Source organism: Anopheles funestus, chromosome 2RL, assembly GCF_943734845.2.
Source record: "Anopheles funestus chromosome 2RL, idAnoFuneDA-416_04, whole genome shotgun sequence".
In the NCBI taxonomy this organism is placed as follows: Eukaryota; Metazoa; Arthropoda; class Insecta; order Diptera; family Culicidae; genus Anopheles; species Anopheles funestus.
This window is the reverse complement of record NC_064598.1, coordinates 46,343,216-46,367,337: the sequence shown is the minus strand read 5'-3', so window position 1 is coordinate 46,367,337 and position 24,122 is coordinate 46,343,216. Positions and strand designations below refer to the sequence as shown.

Here is a 24,122-nt window from a genome sequence, read left to right as displayed (position 1 = left end):
CAATTTAGCTCACTGCATGCCGGATAATAAACACACAAACATTTACCGTTTCAAGTGTAATATCTCTTATTATTACTTCTCAAAACGAATCCTTTCCTTCGGAAGAAAGAATAATAGATCCGCCAAACCAAAACGCAGCGACCGATAGACAAAAGCAATTGTACAGGAGTAGGTGGTGTCACCATCGTACGGCTTACTCCATCTCCTGGGCACGCAGTCTGGCGTTCGGGTTCGTTACGGCAATGGCCAGCTGCTTAGCGCGCTCGACAATGGCCTTACGCTTCTTGGACGACACGGCGTGCGCAATCTCGGCACAGTACACACGGTTCTGCATCATCAGGACCTCCAGCTCGCGTACGTTGTGGACCAGGAACTTCTTGAATCCGGTCGGCAGCATATGGCGTGTGCGCTTGTTCGAACCGTAACCAATGTTGGGCATCAGGTACTGTCCCTTGAAGCGACGGCGTACTCGATTGTCAATACCTTTCGGCTTACGCCAGTTTGGCTACAAAGAGAAAGAGGGAAATCGTATTATCCACCACTTTAGATAAGTCACATTCAATTGCAGACCGTATCAAATAGGGGGAAACACTTACGGCAAGTTTCTTATAGCGATCGGACTGGTGACGGATGAACTTCTTCGTCCGCTTCTTCACAATCTTCGGCTTATATGCTGGTCGAACAACCATTTTTGCTTCTGTAGGAAGAAAAACATTCAAAGGAGTAAAAATGAGGTTAGAATTTGTTGCTTTCATGTCACGACGCTCTACTACACAATTCATAGAGTTGTTTATTAGATCACATTGCTGTCGTAAGATGCAATAATTGAACAAACAAATGAACGGATCTTTCTCAAGACACTGCGATCGGCACAATCGCCCGACAAAGCTTCACACACATATCTAACGAGCGCACCATCCGCACCACTGGGATGCTTCATTGGTGCGGCGAGATTCCGAAGTGAGGAGTAAACATCCCATTTTCAAAACGGGGTTTCACCCTCTTCTGTGATGCGTACTTGAACAGAGGAAATAGTTCCATGTTAGAGCTACTTATTGCACCATTTTACGATACGGAATTTTAACAGAGGAAGCAATTTCGATCCTTAATTTTCTTACATTTTATTGGAGCACAACACGCGGCAGATCGTTCAATGTGGAAGAACAATCCAAAAGGAACGCATTTGACGTTTCGCCCGTCGCTGTCATGTTGCACCGTTGGTAGCCCTGTAGGTGTTTTGTCATTTTCATTTGACAGCGAACCAATTGGACGGTTATTGGTAGTCTACACACTATGCGAAATGGAAATGTGGCAAAAAAGGTTAAAAGTAAACGTTAGTAAAAAAAATACGACAGATTTTTATGACATACTTTACATACTCAAAATACTTTATGTAATGCACTAAATAAATGAAAAGAATACTGGCGTAAAGAACCCTATTTTCCCGATCTAATATCGATCTAACCACATATGTTGCAAAATGCTCTGAAATATATGTGTTTTATCTAATCCTTTCCTAGCCAAAGACTTGCAGATACAAACTTGAATAATCTATTTAAAAAATCAAAGTTTTTTGCTTCAGAAACGGCCATGCCCTCATCGAAAATTATTTTTACCTCGTAGCCAGCTAATCAAGTGCGTGCTATGGGTGCAATTTTATGACCGGGCCGGTCGTGTGGAACCGGCGTCCTTATCTCAACCCAAATTTAAACTGTGGAAATATGCAAGGACTAGAATATTCGTCTTCATAATTAGTTTTTCGTAGTTTTTATGTAAAGAGCTTACATTAACCAACTGAATTTTATTCGAACGCGATCTAATGCATAAAGCAACACCCGCGGCTGTATAAAAGCTCACAAAATTAATGTGTTGAAAACTAATTTGATTACCTGTTGCAAATTCTTTACAATGATAATAATAATGTTTAAATAGATTTAATAAAAAAAAACAGTCAACAAAACATAAAATGCATTTTAAATAAGCAATTATATTTCACTATTCCACTAAACTTTTGCTTCCCTATTACAGTCGTGTATATATATTACCTTATAAATATACATACGTGCATATATATATAGCTCTTTTTCGCTTCACTATCGATTCTCGTTATCCCTATCGTATCGTTTGTTTTCGACAAATTATTATCCTTTATCGTTCTTGATCCTTGCTCGTGGTGACTTCGTTTCTCGAATGCTATAATAAGGCTAGTGTGAACTAAGTAAACAAAGGTAAAGAGTGGGACTGGACGCGTGGTAAGATCGATTGATGGCAGAGGAACGGAATAAAAACCTATGACTATGATGCCCTTTATCTACATACGCAACTCTCTATGTTTACATATACAATGTGGTAGAACGAACCGAAAAAGAAACTGTAATCAATTTGCAATACAATTAGCCTATTATACCTGCTTGTATGTATGTGCACGACCTGGAACGACGCCCATTAATGATAACTACTAAAGAATAAAACAATATAGTACAATTAAGTGATAAGGAGCGGTGGTCTCGGTCTTTCGTTCATGAACATGGTAAATGATGGCGTACATTCACCATTAAACACTTGCTCCCCTAACCAGCGTTCGTTGCTTTTCTTCCGAACGCAAGTCATTGCTTTTTGGAAGAACTAAGTTTTGCTCGACTTGGCCATTAACACTTCCTGCTTAACCGAACTTGTGATGCGTTCAATGTGTGGTGGAAACTATAGTACTACACAGTTGTCCTGATTGCTATTTATATTACTTTACTTGCTCCTTCAAAAATTCATAAAACGCATCCAAATACTGATACTTTCAATTTGATTTCATTTGCTCGTCTCGCGTTACGTCGATATTGCCAGTCAGTATGATTGTGGTGGTAATTGCAACTTCTGCACTGATTTCAATCCATTTTCGCCATTTTGACCCTATCCCTATCTATCTCAACATAAAATACGCCCCGAAATCGATGTGCGAAAAAGATAAAAATCGAATTTTGTCAGGTATTGTAAATGATTGCTTTTCATTGTTCGTATGCGTGTGTTGTTTTTTTATATGCAGTGCATTCATCCGATATACTGATGTGTGGGCATCAGAAGGCACTATTGGCAATGGTGTAACCTCTGTGACCTGTTTTTATGCTGATGGAGAATTTGTATTTTATCATTTATACCCTGTGACTTCTATTTAAAGATTTCTATTCGCTTTTCTCCTCTTAACGCTAATGGAAGCCACACATTCATCCCTCGCGAACGAGAAGATTAAGACTAAGAACTCCGTTGGTCAAATTATCCCAGCAATGACACAACTGTACAACATACCAGACTAAGACGCCGTTTGTCTGGTTTCGCATAGTCGAATGAAAATCTACTCCGAAGGTTTTACGGTACCCATCACTTTGCCCTCGAATAGTGGCAAGGGTTCACTGTCGCTGTTCACTTCCTCCTGAATGACGGGATTGTCCAGGTCTTCGCAGCGCGTTTTGAAGAAGAATCTAGCATGGTCGAAGGAGAAGGATAGCGATATATCAATCCGTATACGTAGCTGGCTGAATACTGTTTCTTACCGATAATTTCCTTTCTTGGGTAAATAATCCTTGAATTGCTTCAGTGTTGGCGGTTGCGTACCGGGAATCTTTATCCTATATGGGACCTCCTCGTCACAGAACGAGTACACCACGATGGTGAACTCGTTCGGGGCCTGAAGCGGTTTGGCAGGTATTGGTGGTGCTGGCATGGCCGGTGGAAGGTTGCTACTAAAACCGCCCGACGAAGACATTGGCACCGGTGGTAAGGGCATGCTCTGTATTGCACTAGATGGCAGTGGGTACTGATATCGCTTCGAACTGTAACATCAAAATGAATTGGGTTCGTTAAAGAAAATGTAGCAAATACGTAAGAATTGAACCCCAAAAAAAAGGAAAGGAAAACACACCGTCGCGTTTCATCTTCCAGCCGGCGGCTCGATTCCTGCAGCAGCGTTGCGGTATGCATGTCCGAATGCATATTGCGCGACAATGGACGTGAACTGCTACCAAGGCTCAACTCTCCTCGACTACCGCCACCGCTGCTGCTATGTTTCGTCAGCGTGTCGGTAGAGAACAGACTGATGCCACTGTCCGTATTGACCGACGGCCATTTGTTATTAAGCTTGCGAGATCCGGAAGACATTTGCATTGGCATCGGTTGCATCGGGGGTCCCATAAGCGGGTGCCCTTCGGGCATCGATTTTGAATGACGCATAGATTGTGCTGTAAAACAAAACATGCATCGAAAGGTGAATAATTTACCGTTGTACAGCCAACCTGTTAACCATATACGAAATTTACCTCCAAATCCGGCCAGCTCGAGACGACGCGACCGTGAACCAATAACGTTCGTTGGACACGGTGACATTGTGCCCGGTGAACGGCTTGGCGTTAGATCCGACCATACCCTCGACACGTGTTGATCCAGAATGTCCTGATCGTTATCGTCGTCCACTTGCAGCTTTTGTCGGATGGCATCAGCGAGCACCTTGTTCTGCGATCGATCGGACAATTCGGCCTACGATCGAGAATGTATTAAATGACACGTTAAAATATGGACACTTTCCCATTCATGATTCTATTATCATTTCTCACCTCCTGCATCTTTTTACACAGAACTTCATCCTTTTCCTGCTCGCGGGCTACATTCTCCAGCTTGGTGATAAGAATTTTTGCAAACTCCATTGGTGGTGGTTGTTTCTGCGTGTGCCGATGAGTCCGTGGGATAATCTGCAATGCGAAAGCAATTGGTAATCGATGAGATGAGAGTCGAAAGAAATCCTTTTTTCGCTCCAGGATTAAACATACCGAAAACGTATCGACTTCTTCGTTGGTTAAGGCATTTTCACGCATCATTCTTCGCTCCATGGACGAATGGTGATGGTGATGATGTTTCCTTTGCGAATGTGGTCGTCCATCACTGTGGAGGGTAAAGCAGATGTACACAGGTTGATGGTTGACGATAGAGGAGAGCAAAGTTCAGTTAAGTAGTTAAAAATCTTTTAGTCATTTAAGTCAATGTTTAAGAGCAGCTTCAACAAGCTACGCTCAATTCCCGCCACCAAATAAGAAAATGAACAAAAAATAAATAAATAAATAAACAAAAATTGTTAACGTATTATATTAGATTAAAAAAGAAAAACAGAATGAAACTAAGTGTGTTAGATACTAAATTAAGAAGAAAAAAAAACAAATGATTAATAAATAAACAAATAAAAACTTACGTGGATATGCTCGAAAGAGACATCGTATCGGAATCGGTACGGCCGGAGCTCAGACTGGCCAATTCTGAGTCACGTCGCGATACCGGATTATAGGATGCATAGGCGGTGTACACGGAGTAGCCGCGTGGTCTGCATGCGTAAGGGTTTTGTGTGTTTGTGTGTAATTTTTGGGGGGCACAATTAAAAGGGCAAAATCATCGAAACAATAGCGTTTATGAAAATGGAAGGAACGATAACGCATTACGGTTGAGATGATGGTTCAGTGGTTCAGATGATGGTTCAAAAGCGCAAAGGTATGTGAGTAAAAGAGAAGTCAGGGAACATTTTAAAACATGGCAGTTCACATTAAAAAAGGGGAGGACCCGATCACACAAACCAAAAGCACGAAAGAGCGCACATTTTCGTACGTACGTCACATAACGGTAGGGATTCCAAGGTTTTGCGCAAGGACATGAACCGTTCAGTATAGCAACAGGACGAAACAGAAATGGTGCGAGAGAGTGCGTGCGTGTGTAGGAATAAAAGCAGTTCGTTCGTTGGTTGGACAGGCAGATGGTTTGGTGCAGGGTTTGTTCCGGGAAAGGAAAGGCACATGCGCACAGTGATGATACACAGGACACGCCGGCAACAATAAACACACACACACACACAGACGCACGTGACACAATACAAACATATAGAGAAGGAAAGTGCACAGGATGTGTTAAAAGACGATGATTTGTGTTGTGAGATGATGATGGGAACAATAACAAAACAATTTAAATAGTAAATACAAAATTTTCGCATCAAAATAGTATTTTGTGATCCAAGAGTTTGTGTGACCAGCCGGTGACCGGAAAGATGTTACCAGGAATGTAACCAGGAAGTAACAGAAGTGGTGCGTAACAAAATGAAACGGAAAGGCAATGGAAAGAAAAGAAAGGGAAGAAAAGAAAGAGAGTTTAATTAAACGAAAAAGAAAAACAAAAACTGTGATTTATAGTAACAACAACATAAAAAAAAAACAAACTATGAAACACACACACACGATTCAAAGCAGTTAAAAATGGAGTAGCGATCTTTAAATTAATTAGTACACATGACAACAAATTTGCCGTTTTTTTGTGGTCGGTTTCGTTGATAAGAACTTCACTTCTAACAAAAGAATTTCAATCAAAAGGTATCGATTGTGGGTTACATACAACCATACGCAAAGAAGCACATATACACAGTTCAATCAGCATAGAAAAAGTGTCGAACTTTTGTGCTGATTATGTGATTAGTTTGCAACTCAACATGAAGGAAGGCAAAGGATGGTTTTTTTTTGGAAGGGAATGCGGGTATAAGCGGCAGTAAACCGAATTCATTGATGACATAGCAACACCGACCGCATTTTTTTCATCTCTAATTCCATTCGTACAATTGCTTTTGCGATTAACGTACGCAGTAGCGTACATATGGTTGTTTACGTTTAAATTAATAAAATTTGTAATTAAAAAAACATACAACTCAAGTTCATTCCTAACAGACAATGGGCACTGATTGGTCAGTTGCTAACAAATGCTTTTCGTGTACTGTTCCTAACGCTTACCCGGGTGGCCTCATCTCTAGCCGCCGTTTCTGCGTTGCCATCAGCGCATCCTTTGTCAGCGTCATCGGAACCTTGGAGGTGGATGCGGATCCTGTGGCACTGGGTGGTACAAGCGGTGGACCCACCAACGCCATATGACTATCCAACCCTGGCCCAGTAGCACCGTACAGCTGCTCAATCGAGTCAGCATTGGCCAGTTCTGCATCTTCGTGTACCGTTGGCAGCGCAGACGAACTATGCAGGAACAGCTCGGATGTGGAACTGCTGCTCGTAAGAGAACAGGACGCACCTGCCCCAGCACTGCCGCTACTACCGCCAGCTCCACCGTGCGATGTGCCGGCCACCGACGAACCGGGCCCACCGCTTGTTGAAGGCACTGCCGCTGCGAGGCTACAATTGCTACCGCTGCCGATCACACTGCTGCTGCTGCTTGAGCTCTGCATGTTCTGCACATACTGCAGATACAGATCGGACTGCAGAAAGTGCGGATAGGTCGTTTCGGCAATAATGTTCGCCACATCGGCCTGCATCTGATCGAAGATGTCCGGCGTAAGCTCCAGCTCATTCTTGAGACCCGCCTTTATAAAATTCCGCAGCGATTCGTTCACGTACAGCTCCGAACCGGGCTGTGCTTTCTTGAGAAACCGCCGATAGATGGCACCGATCAGTTGCGTTACCTTGTCCGGATCCGTTTGCTGCTTCAGACCTTCGCAGGCAAAGTAAAATTTAAGCCGGTTCGACGGTTCTTCACCCTCCAGCTCGACGTACCGCTTGAACAGCTCGGCCCCGTCACCATCTTCCAACAGGTAGGCAAGTTTCTGCGCCCATCGAACGTATGCCGGGGGCGAACCGTCTCGGGTTCGATCCGAATGTGACGTTTCCGTCATCTGTAACGATGACAACAACAAATGCATGCGTTACATTTTTGTCACCCTTTGAGAAAATGGTAAAAATAGCGATGCATTTACCTTCCGGCGGCTTTCCTCTCCGGGAACGGGTGGTCTCGGTCCACTGCTGTGAAAGTCATCAAACTTTTGATGAAAGTATTGCTGATTCATCGGTAATGCGCTGGTGATCACAACCGAAAACGATCCTAAAAACGATCGATCCCGGACTAGCCAAAAGCGCGTAATTTAAATGCAGCTTTTTTATTCGTTGAAAGTTGATTCACTTTTAGGCTAGTTCTAGCAAACGCGGGCAAAATAAATGCTACCAAAAATATCGGTCGTTCAACCGGCCCGGGGGGATTATTATTATTGAGCTGATCGTTGTTGCGGTGTTATTACTCGAGACAATTTTTGTACAAATTATTCGATAAGAACTGCATCGGCAGCGTGCAATCGTCACGTACTTCCACAGTCTCAGTTATCAGTCGTTTGAAGGCAGTTGTGGTTACCTGCAGCCGTGCGTTCGTTTGTTTGGCAAACCCTCGGGTAATCAATCGTTAGCAATATCTGTAAGTAAATAAAACGAACACATTATTAGTCATCGATTCCGCATTTTGAACTTCATGCAAATAATTATCAAACATCTGCGTACATGTTTAATGATAAAATTGGGGAAGATTATTTAAAACAAGAAAAAACTCGAACAACAAATTTCGCATAAAGCGCACAGAATCCTAAAGCGAATAAATAAAACACATCCGTTTCTATTCCTCACTTTCATTCGAGCCCTTCGGTAGTCCCAAAAAGTTCCGCATCTGGAATCCTATTAAAACGTCAATCATTTTTCGGTTCCGAATTTATGAAATATTCCACGGATGAATGCATCTTTTCTTTCATTCTACAACAGAAGCCCTCTTTTCTAAGGAATTGGTTGGGATGTACAACCGTAGGGTACGCTTTACGACCGAGTACAATATTTTTCGTGTGTCCTTCAATGCTTCAACAAACCATATATGCTTTGCAGCGATTGAGACAAACGAATTCTTTTCCGACATTAATTAAGGTAAAAGAAGAGAGTTATTTTGCTTGTTTTATACATTTTATTAACTATGTTTTTGTTTTGCACGCCTTTTTGGCAAATTCTTCAATTCTCTCAGTTCAATATAGATTTTACATTCCATTTTATTAATGTAAAAACCAATTTCGATCAACTTAACAAATTGTTTGTTCTCGTTTTGATAAGAATCCAAGACTTATAAGTTACATATGTTCATTCAATGATGAAAACATCAAATCTAAATGACGCACGTCACAAGCATCATGGAAGCAAAGTTTCCAATGCAAAAATCAAACTAAGAGAATTAAAATGAAAAGAGATTAAAAAAGCAACGTAAACAGGGCACCTCTGAAAGGGTGTTCTGGTTCATGGACGTAAAACTTTGGTAACCCTGAGCAGAGCAGAAATTCACCCTAACCAACACGGCGGCGGGCGTACAATTTTTGGTCTGCCCTTTTTCCATGCATCTTTTGTGCAAATCCCCTGTTTTATTTCCTGCAACGAGGATTTAGTTCGACCTCGTACATTTATTCCACTTCAATTTTAAAGCACGGGGTTTTGCTGCCCCATTCTACCGGGCCCGCCGACAAAACAATGCGATCTGGCAAAAAAAGGACACAACAACATGACGCGACAGAGGACCGTGCAATTGGTCGTACATCAGGACGAATCACCGGCAGAACGGGGCTTAAAATGGCCGCCCGAATATGCCACCGGTCTGTCGGAGGGGTTTGTGTGTTTGCCGCATGATGGCGGATCAAGGACAAACACACGACAACGTGACAAGTATTCTTCAAGTAAAGAGGGTTGAATTGGGTTTCAAGATCCGTACGGAGCTATACGTCGATGAAGATGCCAAAGTGGGAGTTAGATTTTGTATAATTATCCTGCCGTAATGGCGACTCTTAACCAGTTGCATTACAACCGGAGAGGGATGCATCATAATGAAAGGTTGCTCAAATTCAACAAAAAAATCTCTTTTGTTATGAAGCTTTAAAAGACATAAAGAAATGAATTTGCTATCATTAATTGGCTATTAGTTGCCGTACATCGTACCTAATCAAAGATTGAGTTGTTTTTTAAACTGCTCCAAAAGCTAATTACTTCTAACGAAAATATAAAAACATTAATCCACGAGTCAAAGAATGTTCTTAACATTTTGAGAAATATATTCTGAAAAAATATTTTTAAGCAATTAAAGCGTGGAACTGTTTTATTAATTAAAACATTCATGGATTTAATTTGAGTGATCATTAACCATTTACAATTTTTGTACCAACGAGTTAGACATAATAATTACATAAAGAATCCAATTCCATAACAATTGTTACTTATCAAAATAAATAAATAAAATAAAAGTAAAGATTGAACATGAGTCACATAAAATTAAATTCATTAAAATACCAAATATTTTAACCTATTATTAATTTCGAATGGTTGGATTATGTATTGATAATTGTAAGATTCTATACTTAAAAATTATATAACTAAAAATGATACTTCAACTAAAGTAGAATTATTTAAGCTAAAACATTAATGGGTTTAAAATAAAGCCCACCAATCAAAATGAATTCTGTTGCGTTTAAAAGGTAAATCAATACAGAAACGAAAAAACGACAGAGTTGTGCAATAAATTTGTACTGTGAAAGACAACAATTAAATGCAATTTCAGCAATAAAATAAAATAAAAACCAATTAAAATAGCAATGCTTAACAATGCCATTACTACGTTGCTTAATATGCAATTTAGACAATTAAAACCTCGCAATAAGATTTGTGACGGATGGATGTAAAATATTTAATATTTGCATGGAAAATAATAACAATCCATATATTACTATTTACGATCCTTTCAGGCGAAAAGAATAGAGTCATTGAATGAATGAAACTCTTCCACAACAACATCCTAAAGAACGGTGTACAATTTTATGACACACGAGGTTATGCACCTCTTTCGCACAAAACAGGATCTTCGAAAGGTACGGTTCCGTCTTTACGTGGGTTTAAATATGGCCACTGCTGCTGTTGCTGCACATCCCAGCCGAGCATTCGGTGCATTCGTTCAACCATTGAGGCTATTAAATCCTTTTCCTTCATTACCATCACCCGGTTCGGTACGCAAGACGACTTCAAGCGCAGATCAAGCTGAACACCGATCGGCAAAGAAGCAACATATCAAAGACTCACTATTGTACCATTTTATGAGCTAATGGTCACAACGGCTTGTGTAGGCTATTGGTAAAATGCATCTGTGCCCAATCGTAACACCAAACTTCTTTCTCTGTTCATGCTAGTTACACCAAAGTATGGCAATAAAACAAGTAAAAAGTTCCATAAAACAGTCGGTCGGTAAATGATGTCGGCGTTTTTTGTTTCGTACAGAGAAACTGCAGTAAAACTTTATATATAAAACACCGCTAATGCCATCTTTACACAGGCCCTTCTACCATGCATGTGGGGAAGAGATTAAATTATAATTTACTTGACTTTAATTTGCAGCTCAGCAGGAAAGCTTTGCCTACAGGGACGAGAGTCCTGATTTGCGGGCCAACATTACCGGGTGTGCGTGTGCAATTAGCTTCGAGTTAAATTAAATGTGGCAACCCAGTAGCCTTCAGATGGCTGGTGAGATTTTGTGGGCCAAATTTCCATTCTTCTGAGCCATCCCAAAAAAAAACACGGACAGGGCAACTTATTTTCCCCCTTATTGTACTCTCGGCGCCATGAAAATTCAGCTGCAGCTTGAAGGATTATATTTCCACTAACGAAAAGACCCTCGAGGGAAAGAACTCCCTCCTTCCGTCTAGTACACTCGTGCAGTTCAGTATCATTTTCCAATTTGCAAAATCATTTCTGCTCTTATATTCTGCCGGAAGGTTTAATCTCAAGCAAATGGTAAAAAAAACTAAAACTGAACTCCTTGGTGAACAGTTAGGAGAGGGAACGAAGATAAAAATATTATAAACAAAAAGATCCTACATTTTAACCAAATATCTTGCAAAAATAAAAATTAATCAGTTAAACTATTCGTGTAAAACAAAAAAGTTAACGTTCATATTCCACTCCGTTTCACATTGGCTTTGTACGCTTTTGGCCGTCACAGAAGGACAATAATTCTACCGAAGTAAAAAGGGAAGATACCGGGATCATAACTTTATGAAACAGGGAACACACCATTCTCATCTTTCTGCAGGCAGCGCTCATAATTTTAGCTGAGTTTTTGGATTCTCCGCTAGGTACGGCTAGGCACGAAAAAGCAATGGCAATCAACCAAGGCTCAAGTACGCTTGTATTGGTGCATCATTGTTAGCGTTTTACCTTGCTGATGTTTATGTTTATTCTATTTCTTTCCCGATACGGAAAGGGAAAACGTAAAACCTCTGAACAATCTAATGTTTCGTGAGCTAAAAATTCGATATCCTTCCGTCCGTTCGAAAAGCTACCATTAGTTCTTAGCAATAGGAATATTGAAAACAGTTTCCCCGGCGATGGCGATATGTTTAAGATGAAAATAATAATTTCGATTCCTCTCCTGGCAATGGCAAACACAGTGGGCTGCGTTCGAAATTTAGGGCGAGATGATGAGAACCGAAGCACACGGGGTTTTGGTAACGTGTGCAGCAGCGACTGGCCCAGAGATAAATCCCTTTTTCCACGGACGAATGCTTTCATAAGCGCTCGCCGATGGGTTTATTATGAGTCATTCAACAAACATACAATGGTCCTGTAGAGCTAGGGGATTTTGTACTGCAGCAAACACGGTGCGATATTAATTAAAATCGAACGCTTTTTTGGGTGTGCTTTTATGCTTTGGTTCAATGTCGATTTGGAAACGTGCGATATGTGTAGGAAATTGGAAAATCTATGTTAGCAAAATGGATAAAATATTGGGGAAGGAATTAATCAATTTAAACAATAATGCTAATAAAACTTCTACTATTCTAAGCTGATGGTGAAACAGTAGCAGAACATCAAATAGGTATAAATTATTTATTCACATTTTTTATGTTTCTTCTAATTCGCAGACTAATAACCTACCTAAACTTCAACGAAAACCGCAGATTCAACCTATGTTGGGGTATCAGGTGGGACTTATCATCATCATCTTATCATAATAAGGATAAAAAGGATCTCTTCCAATTTGTTCGAACAAAACATAGAAGTACCTCCGCTGGAATTATAATAACTTTGTAACTATTATGCTATAATTTTCTAGCAAAAATAGCTTTGAAAACACAATTGATTTCATCTTTTAGCGGGTCTATTGACTACCAAACAGAATTTACGAAAGAGATTGGCGTGTATTAGGAATCAAACACAGTTCATGATTTTTGTCATTCTCCAATATTTTTCAATCGTTATCAATTATTTTGAAATGTTAACGCTATTCTCTGAAAAAAAACAGATCATAAAAAATTTAGGAGGCAGATTTTGGTAAATATCCTTTGGTAGAACAAACAAATTGGAAGAGTGTCAGCAGGATTCAAAACTGTAAATTGTCAAGAATAAGACAGTAAACATGTCAAATTGACAACTACTTAAAGAAAGATCATGGCTTATCCCAAACAATTGCATAAATTATCATTGCAGATATTTTAGGTTTTGAAAGAATATGGAATTTATGCATAAAGTAGTTAAAGCTGCTTATAGACAAAATAATTTAAGAGTTCTATAAATCTCCAAACCATAGCACAGCTGAAGAAAAAGATAAATAAAAAAAAAACTTTCCCTAAAACAAAACAAAAAGAGTTGATAATAGGAACTTTGGAATAATGCGAATGTTTAATGATTTAAAACAACATATAAGTCAGAAAAATTGGGTAAAGTTAGGTGTTCTGAAGAATTGACAGCCGCAGCACATCCCTTGGAAAGAAATTCTAAAATTCCTCAATTTCGATAACTCATGGTTAACTAAGGAGTTTTAATCCCTGACAAGGAACTAATTAAATAATTGTTATTGTATATTATTTTTTCGAGAAAAAAAAGAGAATCTCTCAATTTTGCTAAAGCATAACCTGAAATGTTTATTGCTCTAGGTGAGTTTTTGATTGGATGAATTAATGAATCATATCGCAAACTGAACTGCACCACGAAATTCATTCATAAAAATCTCTTCCATAAAAAAAATCTCCCCATTTGCATCATTTGGGCCCCGCGAAAAGAAAAAAAATGAACCATTGCCATTCGTTATGCATTTCGACGATGATCATCTTTCTTACCCCTATCGGCTCCGCGAAACTGTTCCGGTTGCGTTTGCGTAAAAATAAACAAACCGCACCGCGAAACATGATAAGGAAACAATAATGCACTTCGCATCGTGTGAGAAGACCGAACAGCAAAACCACTATCAATCAAAAAAGCCGCCCTCTGCGCCACAAGCGCGCGCGGGAACAGACAATGGGGTGGAGAGCTCCCTTGCATACGGGGTCGGGGGGGGGACAGTGCAGAATAAATCATTGGCAAACCCGATTGGCGATTGTGGGTTCAATATAATTATTTCCGTCCTTTCCGTACTGCTGATAGCAGGGACGGGCGCACTCGGTTAAATGTTACGAACAATAAGAAGCGTGTGTGGAGTTTAAAATAGGTCTGCATCAACGCGTTCTACAATAAAGAAATATCCCTACGATTGACCTATGCGTCGGGTTAAATGGTATTAAAATATCAGACGCATCAGAAAGGACAATGAAGCCGGAACGAAAAACGAAAAACAACATTTGTAATCAAAGCTGGCAAAATCGATTGATTGACCGACTAAACACGGCGCAGTTACCAATCATTAATTGGATTTTCTTTTGATGTTCGCACACACATTTGTCTTGGGAAACTTTTACCCACATTCATCTGCAGATTTCCACCAACGTTTCGTATTCTTCTGCACATGTTAGCTTGATCACATCGTTGGAAAATTTGTTTTCCAATCCCAAATGGTGATGGATGATCAGAGGGCGTTTTTTGTGTGTGTGTGTGTTGGAACACGCGCTTTGTAGTTTAATTTTTCAAAGTTATTTTTTGTACACACACAGAGAGAGGGAGGAAGGCCCCTTTGGGAATTTTTTGCCCACACACTGTCTGTTTGCATTCGGAGACGATCTGTCACCAGTAGGTCCCGCGGCAAATGGTGACCTACAACTTCTGTCCCTCCTTAGTACATCATCTCCTGCGTGTCATCTGTGCGTTCTGTTGACTAGGGACATCACTATCCCTCTTACACTGGATACTTAAATACAAACAACACATGCGTGACACGAAACGCCACCAAAAAAAAACAATTAAAAGGCAGAGCACACAACGCTTTGGGTTTGTGGTGGTGTGCGTCTGTGACGGTGCTCTGCCCGGTGGTTTTGTGAAAGGTAAAGGACTGCACACACCACAGCACGAGCGCGACACTCACAAACGTTGGCCGCGATCAGACCAAAGTCGTACATTAAAAATGTCTTGTCTTGGTGTTGCTGCGCTCTTCCCTTTTTGCACCGGGGTAAGGTCGTCGTCGTCGTCGGGTGGTGCTGCATATGTGTCGATGTTGCGATCGCCTTGGTGTCTCGCTCCACTCTTTCACGGGCTGATCTTCCTGCCACCACGGTCTGTTTTCTTTTGATCTTTTGCCGGCACAACAAAACGATGATGCCGATTTTTTTTCTTCGTACCTTGGCCCTCATGACAACGCCCCCACCGATGCCGCGAGAGAGGACAGAGCAGTGCGCTTTCGTGAAGAAGCCTTTGATGTCGCGACGCGGTATTTTTTTTTTATTTTAATTTTATTTTTATACATTTTTTCTTTATTTTTTCCTAGGGTGTTTCTTCGACTTAAAAGATGACTAGATCACTCTTACTTCACACTCTCCACACAACTAACACCTTGTTCGCCCATTTTCCACTCCATTGCCAAAAAAAAGTGTCCGCACATTCGATCGTATGAGTTGTTGTTGCGCCCTATTGCATTCGAATCTTTATACACATACGATCATCATCAATCTGTGCAATCGTCCATCCAGGCGAAGAGAGAGAGAAATAGATGAAATATTGTGGGGAGTTCCTGCGTTTTTTACGGGTGAGTCAAATCGGCAATAAACGCACATGAAATGAGGAGTTGTTTCTGCATTCCCAACCGATGGTTAATGGGTGTGAAAAAAAGAGAAGCATCTTTCGTGTGTTTGCAGGCCATGTTTCAAGCGGCCCCGTTTATGGACCCGGTGCGTAAGTGGATTCGTTCAAACGATTTACCGGTAAAAAAGGCAACAACAAAAAGCTTCCGTCGGAAGCTGTGAAGAAGCGAACTTGTTAAAAGTCATTTAATGGTCCTCAAAACTTCAAAAGATCTCCATGCCCTAGGAAACTAAGCCAAACATGACGTACGTAGAGCATATGGATTGCATAAATCACAAAAGAAGATTTGTAAGCAATATCCTTGAAACACTACACCCACCACCAACCACCACAACGAACAACGGAAAGACGCACGGCTGGGATGAAACGGAAACGGTTTCGTTTTTTCAGGTTAAACGATCCTCAACTTTGATCTCTTTCTCGCACACACACACACAGATCACTTCATAGAACAGTTGCTGTTACAATCGTTAGCCTTAAAAGCAATCCGCTTTCTCCCAAGTGTTCCGAAAGCCGTAACGGATCAACGAATCTAAGTGCACAAAACGATGTCGTAGATGTCAACTGCCGGTGGCAGGACACTTTGACTGCATTATGTGATCGTCCTTTTTCACACTCTCGCAATTGGTTTCCCCACGGTAGAGATTTAGAAGGAACTTTTAACACCAAACGCACACACAAAAACCATTGAAAGTCCCTTTGGCCCTTAAATGCAACGAGCATTTAAAAGAATTGTTTTTTTTTTTTTGGTTTTTTCTTTGCAGTTTAGAAAGCATTGTGGAAGTGGTTTTAAATGGTCGAACTGATCGAACAAAGTAAGAAATAATCCCGAAGTGGATTCACTACAGTTTGCTTGTTTCGTTTATCAACATTAAATCACTTAGAGGCCTTATGTAAATGGTGGCTAACGTCACAGAAAAATTATGAAATTCAATATTTTTTGGCATTTTTACATAACACAATAACTGATTTTGCAAATTCGAAAAGAAAATGATTAAAAATTAAACACTTTTAGCGAAAATTTGTCCACTATTTGACCGTATGTTATGAACAGTTCCGCTTTTTGCGACAATAGCTTAGATTAGATCAACTTGTTTGTATGTGTATGTTTTGTAAATCATCATTTTCGAAAGAAATTGCTCACAACACTGTTGGTTGAAGGCACAATAACTCACCAATATTCTAGTTTGATCCTTTATTGCTGTTGCGAATGGGTTTTTTTTGCTAGCACAATAATGGACCTAAGTAGACAAAACTATACACGACAGTACCGTTACTGCACACTGTGCTGGTCGGAAATCATCTGGGTGGTCCTCGTTTCCAGCACAGCGAAAACCGCACATTCCCAGCATCACACCCCCGAAACGCAACACAACACGGAATCGCATTCTCTACTTTCGTGAGGTGGATGGTTAGAGCCACCGGATAAACATTCGGTTCCCGTGTGGGAACGAGACACACATTTGGAAATTGTTCGTGAGAAAATGGGTGGAAAAATTCGTTGCGGGAAATGGGGAAACGGTCGGTTGCCGAGGGGTGCGGGGGCACATGCGCCGTTGTAGGTACGCCGCAAGGACGGTTCCGTCTCGTTTCATCTTCGCGAGATCGATCCGATCGAAAACGGTGTCCATCAATAGACAGAGAAGAAAGTGCATCTTCCGGTCGGGACGCGTTGTCCGTATGCGTAATCAAACATTATTTACAACCAGTGACTTCTCTAACAGACAAACGCCGGTTTTTTTGGGGTGGAAGAATTAGCAAATCGTCCATGAAGAAGAGCGTACAAATGTTTTGCAAAACCATCTCTATCTACAATAATTATCAAATGGAGGAAATAACCAACCAGGGAATGGAATTAATCTGATTGAGTGAACTTTTTTTACACCACAACACGATATAGAAAAAGAATGTGCAAATGAGGCAGTTTTTAGACTTGGTTGAAAGTTGTAAATTAAACAAATGAGATAATTTTAGCAACTTGTTATAAAACTTTGAGATTCAATTCGTCAGTTCGAAACATAAATAAAATTAGAAATGTTACACAATAAAAATAAATAATAATGCTAAAATTGTATAATAACTATGATAGCTTAAAAGCTCATAGCATTGGAGCATGCAATGGTATTGCCTACCTTCAACGCGTAAGTTACACATTGCGAATGACACCGAACAATCCGGGATGTTTCGCTTGGTCAAGTATTACCAATTCTATTGCTTGTTCGGCCCAACATAGGTACGAGGCTAAGGCATGTATAGGATGTGCCACAATAACTATTTGCTTTAAATTACTTAAATATCTCTGATTTTTTTAAATATGTGATTTGTCATATTAAAATTGAGTCCTTTGTGGTGGCAACTTCCCGACGCAATTCAAAAAACGGCTTTCCATACTTTTTTGTGTTTTGTGGTTTCGTACAATTTATCAATGAACCAACTTATGATGATCTTAAGTTGTTGATGAGCAATGAATTTAACCGCAAGAAAAAATCCACTAAACATAGACATCAGATGTGGTCAAATCTCAAATCAAATCCAGCAGAATTAGCTATACACATGGCTATCAAGCAATGTGGCGCGGTCTATAAATTGGCATTACTTATAGAACTGCCTCTATTTTGTAAGAAAAGTACATACAAATCAACTTTTAGATTGCAATGAAAATCATTCTGAGCTGCTGAGGACATTGACGGAACTAAGGTTTTTTCAAAGTGTGTTAAAATGGCATAATAATTTCAAAATGAAATAACATACAGCTTCCAAACAATATGAAGAACCGATTTCAGAGATGGTTGCTTACAATTTCATCGCTATCTTCCAATCTGTCCAAAACAGTCATCTCTTCTTCCTTACTTATTCGACACAAACAACCAGAGCGGTTGGAAGAAAAAAAAACATAATCCTTGCTCGCAGAGTTCTAGGTTTTTTTACTCCCCAGTAAGAAAGGATAGCCAATTCCAATATCTGTTGCCTACATCCCATCCGCTGATGAACCCACACCAACAACATCTTAATCGTGGTGCATACATTTTTTGGCTATTGAAAGAAAATCATTCGATATTTACAACACGCTACAAGATTATGCTCTAGCAAAGGTTATGGAGACGGAACCGGTAACCAGTCAGAGGAGATACACAGAAGACAACGTCTGATTGAGACACATTCGATTGCTAAACGAACTGGCACGGCGTATCTCGCCCCATACCTGCTGCAACGCGGATACTTCTTTCGGGCCTGATCCTTTCCTTTATATTTTCTCCAATATTCGCCATCAGTCTACGCACGTTTGTCGTTAGCAATACACCACGATATAATCTTCTCCCGCAGTCCAAACCGGTAGTTTCTGATTGCTAAAGGATTTGAGGACGCGTTGATTCAATAATGCCGCCACGGTCCAGTGATCGTTGCAATCTTTGCATGGCTTCCCACCGTTCGACCAATGCGCAAAAGGGGAGCAGAGCGAAAACGGGCAATTCTTTTTCTGTTGTGCCTCTGGGGCGTAAAAGTGAACGGTGCGCGCCCCACACAGACACAAGACTTGAAAGGAAATTGAATTTTTCCCTCAAACCTGCACACCTGTGATTCACCGTTAAAGAGATGTCCATGAGAACTGTCTAGTGCAGGGAATCATCTGTTTAGTTCTTGATTGAGCTTGATAAATAAGTGTGTCGTTTGCTAATAATACTAAATGGGTAGCAGGTTTGAAGGTCGTTATGATCGAAACAAAAAAAGTAGTAGCATTTAACCGACAAGTAATCTTAGCTGGCAGATTTAGACATATTCCGTACAAACTGCTCAATTTTTCTTTAACGAAACAGTAAGATATCCTAGAGCTTAAGAAAGTTCCTTCATAAATGTTTGTATATGATCTCTACAGCAAGAAAGGAATACTTTCTTGAAGGAATTATTCCCGAATCAAAGCCCTTTAATCCTCCCTTTAACGTCCAAGCCATTCTGTGGTCGTTGTCTCTCCTCCTACCATTCTAACGAGAACAGGAGGATAGCAAGGAGGATAAGCTACCTCCTGCGGAAGAGGAATTTACCCAACGTCAATGCAAATAGTTTTGCTTAATTCCACCGGCCAACCTTTCCATGTGTCTGCATGATGTTGTTACACGAATGATCAACAGGTAGTTGATCCGCAAAAGGGACATATTTTCATTTGTGCCAATTTGCCAAGAAAAAAGGCTTTCGGGTTAGTTTCGTAGGTTTGTTATTCTAGAACGAAACTTGGCTGTAACTACATTTCAACATACGAAACTGACGCTCATATCGGAACACAACCATTCCGCGTGTTACACTCGGTTCTGGATCGAGCATTTTGCAATCAATTTTTCGTAAACGAGTGTGAAAAAATATAATTTTCTCGTTAGCAAATCAGTGTGAAGCGATAAACGGTGGCACGGTGCCGTTATGCCCTGGGATCTGGAGCGAATTGCATGAGGTACGGTCGATTATAAAGTCGATCGAGGTTGTTTCTGAACCAAAACAGCTGAACGTCACCTGAGCCCCAGTGGTACTTTATTAGTTCTATTACATGCAACGGAACGGTGTAGCTAAAAATATAACCATACCTAATAAGAGAATAATCGTGTTTTAAAAACATTTACTAACATAGCTGTTTGCTTACCTAAATTAAAATCCGCTTACCGATGGCAGTCTTGGTGGTGTAGCTTAACGTTAGGTTACCACATTCAACTTGAGCAAATCATACAATTGTCTGGTAGTTTTGTGTCATCCGGTTTATCATATCAATCGATGCCGATCTTTACTTTTTGACTTAAGATCGGGTGGTAGATAGTGCTTGCGTTTGTTTTCGTCACTTTCGTCTGGCGATATACATATGTACATGTGATTTGGGTTACATTTTTTATCCACTTCACTCACACCTAAATAGAGGCACACTGATATAACAGAGGGTTACAGGGGGTTTCCATTTTAAACATCACCAACAAACTATTAAGCTTTCCGCCGTTTTGCAAAGATAACAAATCACTTATACAAAGATATTTTCTTGTTAAGAACAGCAGCATCTAGGCACAACAATGCAATGAAGGGATATTATTCGAAGGATCTTGTTTGGTACTGGCAACATTGATGTCTACAGTACTAAATCAATTATCTTCTCGTTTGTTTCCGATACTCGATACTTTTCGTGCGATAATACATCAAACACAATTTCCCACTCGTAAAAATAAGTCACTTAGAATGACTAAATCCCGTTTACGCTGAAATGAGAAAAAAAGAAAGAAAGGTTAAATCAATTATTGCTATTCAACCATGTACGAAAACAATTGTCGTTTGTGGTATGTTTTGAATCCCATCCCATGTGCCCCAAATGTTGCTTTTCTGCACATGCTTTTGTAGCATTACGCGATCTGTCTCGTCTGGAAGAAACGAATTGCCCAACATAACAAAAACATACCTCTCAGCATTTAAACAGACCCCGCACGCGCGTACCATATGAGAACGATTTACATATGCGGTTTACGCCGCTTTGCACTATACCAATAGTGTCTACATTTCTAATCCCAAAAAAAACTCTACTTTCATATGCTTTCTTATGCGCGGGAAGCTAACACCGGTTTGCGCATACCGACCGGGGGAAAGCATGGGGAAAATCTTACCCCATCTCTCGCTTGCGCGCAATTGATACACATTGTGCGCCATGGGATCGGAACGGAAGCACAGAAAATGATGGCTCGCACTTCGCGCCGGTTATATTTTTAGGTTTAACATAAACAATTACCACCACCAACACGGCGCTCAACAGCGCCCAGCATCCATATAGTGGCATACGCGTCTGTTACGCGTTGCCTCACAACGGCAAGCGCAAGTTTCCGGGAAAATTGGGGACGAAAATCTCCGGCGATCTGGCGCATAGCGATTAACGCGAGATTAGTTATGTTTTATGAAGGTAGATATTACTGCCGTGAGCTAGCACTTTCGGGCATTGGTTTAGAAAAAAAAAGATTTCAAATTAAAGCATTGACGTTTCGGCGAAGTTGTTTACATTCGTTGACAGCTATTCGTGCTATAAAGGAACAGCCTACTACGAAACCTAAGCTCAGGAACTATGTTTTTGAGTGGCGCTCAATATGAAAAAAACCTAAGTTAACCGATATGTTGCTCCCATGTATTTTCAAGCCAATTTACCTTTCGAATCGTTGCACTTTGTGGGCGTGTGTAAGTTGTAATGAATTTATGTATTGCCGATGGTACCTTTTCGTTAGCTTGATGGTTGATGATGGTCAGAGAATTGATTTTATCCACTCTTGGTGATGATCATGATCAGCTTCCCAAAAGCACGGTAATTGTTGAAGCGTAGCTCGGATACACGTACACAAACGCACACACATACTGAAACGCAGCACGATCGCGAAAATTCCACCCAATCGATCTTAAAACACGCGGACCACGTAGCAAACCGAAAAGCTTCTTAACTAAAACCATTAGCTACGATTAAGCAGATCCACAATGATGGATTTTACTGTTGCACTGGCCTTGAGCATACATTGGCTAAAGCTTCTCGTTACCGGATCCCGATGCTTTCGACAACTGGCGACAGTCCACACTGTTACTGCTCGGCCGTTCCTTCTGCGGTTTCTTTAAGACGGTCTGCACACGATGGTGATGCTTCTCGTTTGGCGGCGACTGGCTGGATTATGCGGAACCAATACACCCACCCCTGGATCTGCTCGCGGCACATTGACTTTCCGTCCCGCTGTGTGACGGACAACGTCGACAAACGAAAACGGACGGCCAAGCAATGGGTCTGCAAACGACCGAAGTTGATAGAAAAGGAAGGAAAAGAACGACTTTTTTCCACCGTCCCGCTGCTTCTGCGTCTTCTTGCCGCTTGCTGCGTTACGTGCGTTCCTTCTGTGGCTGTTTCCACGCTTATTTCAGCCGGGAGACATAGTACGCACATACAATCAGAGCGACACTGCGGCACCGCACCTCTTCCACAACTTCGACCCTTGCGCACATACACAACATATAAAAACACCGCTGTCAGCTAGCATCCAATGAGCTGGCCATGTGCCGCAGCAACCACTAGTGCGAGTGAAACGTACGACCTTAGCCGCATGCTACTAGACAGAGACGACACACTGGCGGCACCAGAAAAGAGAAACAGTGTTGCTGCTGCCGTCGCGCCGAAAAATTCCTTCGGACACACACACACACGCATGCACACACTAGCGTACACGAACACAACTCTACGTTACCACCTGAGCCAAAAAACCGCACCGCACATACACGCACACACATTCACCTCAAAACACAGCACACAACCATCATCCTCCCGCGCCACTGACAGCATTCCTTTTCCTGCTCACACCTGCGCACACACATCATACGTCAACCGTACAGCCGTTCTTCCCGTCTCACTCACTCTTAGCTCCAACATTCGGTTTGCTTTTGAACCGATTTCTTTTCCACTATTATGGGTCTTCTCACTTCTTCTACATATTTTTCTCCTTCTTCACCAGGGATGCCACAAATTTTACCACTTTATCCGGATCCGCAATTTCAACTGAACTGAACAACGGAAGACTGTTGGCACTGTTTAGCACTCCGGGCGCCAGAAATTTATGTCAACATAAAAATCGTTCCATCTCCCCTTCGGGGGAAGCCACACAGCGAAGGTATTTTACACGCACGGTAAGGAAGGCAAAAAGTAGTAAAGGTCGCGCTCGCCTCTACTAAGCCTGACGAGACCACGACACGACGACGACGAAGAGCAGCAACGTTCCTTCGCTGTCTGAATGTATCGCTTTTTGACAGCCTCCGTTTCTTGTTCGTGTGTGAAAGAGAAAGAGCGATTGGGTTCGTTCGCACTAGTAACTGCGAACGAGCGATGTAACTTTCTCTCTTGCGCTCTTTACGGTTGAAATAGACTTTCATGTGTTATCCTTCTCTCTCTCTGTTCCGGAATGAACAAGTGTGCGTGACGTTCGATGCTGTCAAATTTTATATTTACTGCCATAGGCGCGAACACACACACTGATGCTGTTGCCCCGTTGCCAACCTGATGGAATGGAAAGGTAAAGTGTTTAATTTGAATTTAACTGATTTTTGTTCTCTTCATTTCTAAACATCCAACAATTGCAATGCTTCACTATCAGCTCTTTGTTTTCCAAAGAAAAGAAAATCTGTAAAGGTTTTCATTATGGTTAGCATAAATGTGTAAAAATCCCGCTTGTTTGTGCGAATTAATGTAATACATCCCATTCGTCTAACTTCGTGCGCCACATGCTATAGCATGATATGGAC

At 41.0% G+C, this 24,122-nt stretch overlaps 2 protein-coding genes across 5 annotated transcripts; both read right to left on the bottom strand.

Annotated features, from left to right (window-relative positions):
* Positions 1-41: 41 nt before the first annotated feature.
* On the bottom strand, positions 42-1,231 carry LOC125765485 (60S ribosomal protein L32). The gene is made up of 3 exons (XM_049430689.1): positions 1,119-1,231; positions 597-697; positions 42-505 (listed from the first exon to the last, which is right to left on the bottom strand). The coding sequence occupies exons 2-3, from the start codon at positions 687-689 to the stop codon at positions 194-196; spliced, it is 405 nt and encodes a 134-aa protein (XP_049286646.1). The 5' UTR covers positions 690-697; positions 1,119-1,231; the 3' UTR covers positions 42-193.
* A 736-nt stretch (positions 1,232-1,967) lies between these two features.
* Positions 1,968-23,630, bottom strand: LOC125765420 (axin). 4 transcript variants are annotated; one of them, XM_049430551.1, is made up of 11 exons: positions 22,002-23,630; positions 20,476-21,073; positions 7,766-8,251; positions 6,798-7,684; positions 5,228-5,356; positions 4,812-4,923; positions 4,599-4,733; positions 4,305-4,521; positions 3,911-4,226; positions 3,543-3,821; positions 1,968-3,470 (listed from the first exon to the last, which is right to left on the bottom strand). In XM_049430551.1, exons 3-11 carry the CDS (start codon positions 7,853-7,855, stop codon positions 3,344-3,346), a joined length of 2,292 nt encoding a protein of 763 aa, XP_049286508.1. In that variant the 5' UTR covers positions 7,856-8,251; positions 20,476-21,073; positions 22,002-23,630; the 3' UTR covers positions 1,968-3,343. The 4 variants fall into 4 exon arrangements, with proteins under 4 accessions (XP_049286508.1, XP_049286509.1, XP_049286511.1 ...); XM_049430552.1 differs by having other exon boundaries at positions 22,068-23,630; XM_049430554.1 differs by lacking the exon at positions 5,228-5,356.
* Positions 23,631-24,122: the final 492 nt, after the last annotated feature.

Bases quoted from the DNA above. Each gene is read 5' to 3' on its own strand.
- LOC125765485 (XM_049430689.1), bottom strand. From the start codon at position 689: ATGGTTGTTCGACCAGCATATAAGCCGAAGATTGTGAAGAAGCGGACG. The intron at 506-596 runs GTAAGTGTTTCC...TTCTCTTTGTAG, and splicing joins ATCGCTATAAGAAACTTGCC to CCAAACTGGCGTAAGCCGAA.
- LOC125765420 (XM_049430551.1), bottom strand. From the start codon at position 7,855: ATGAATCAGCAATACTTTCATCAAAAGTTTGATGACTTTCACAGCAGT. The intron at 4,522-4,598 runs GTGAGAAATGAT...TCTCGATCGTAG, and splicing joins TGTGTAAAAAGATGCAGGAG to GCCGAATTGTCCGATCGATC. The intron at 3,471-3,542 runs GTAAGAAACAGT...CGACCATGCTAG, and splicing joins CCCAAGAAAGGAAATTATCG to ATTCTTCTTCAAAACGCGCT.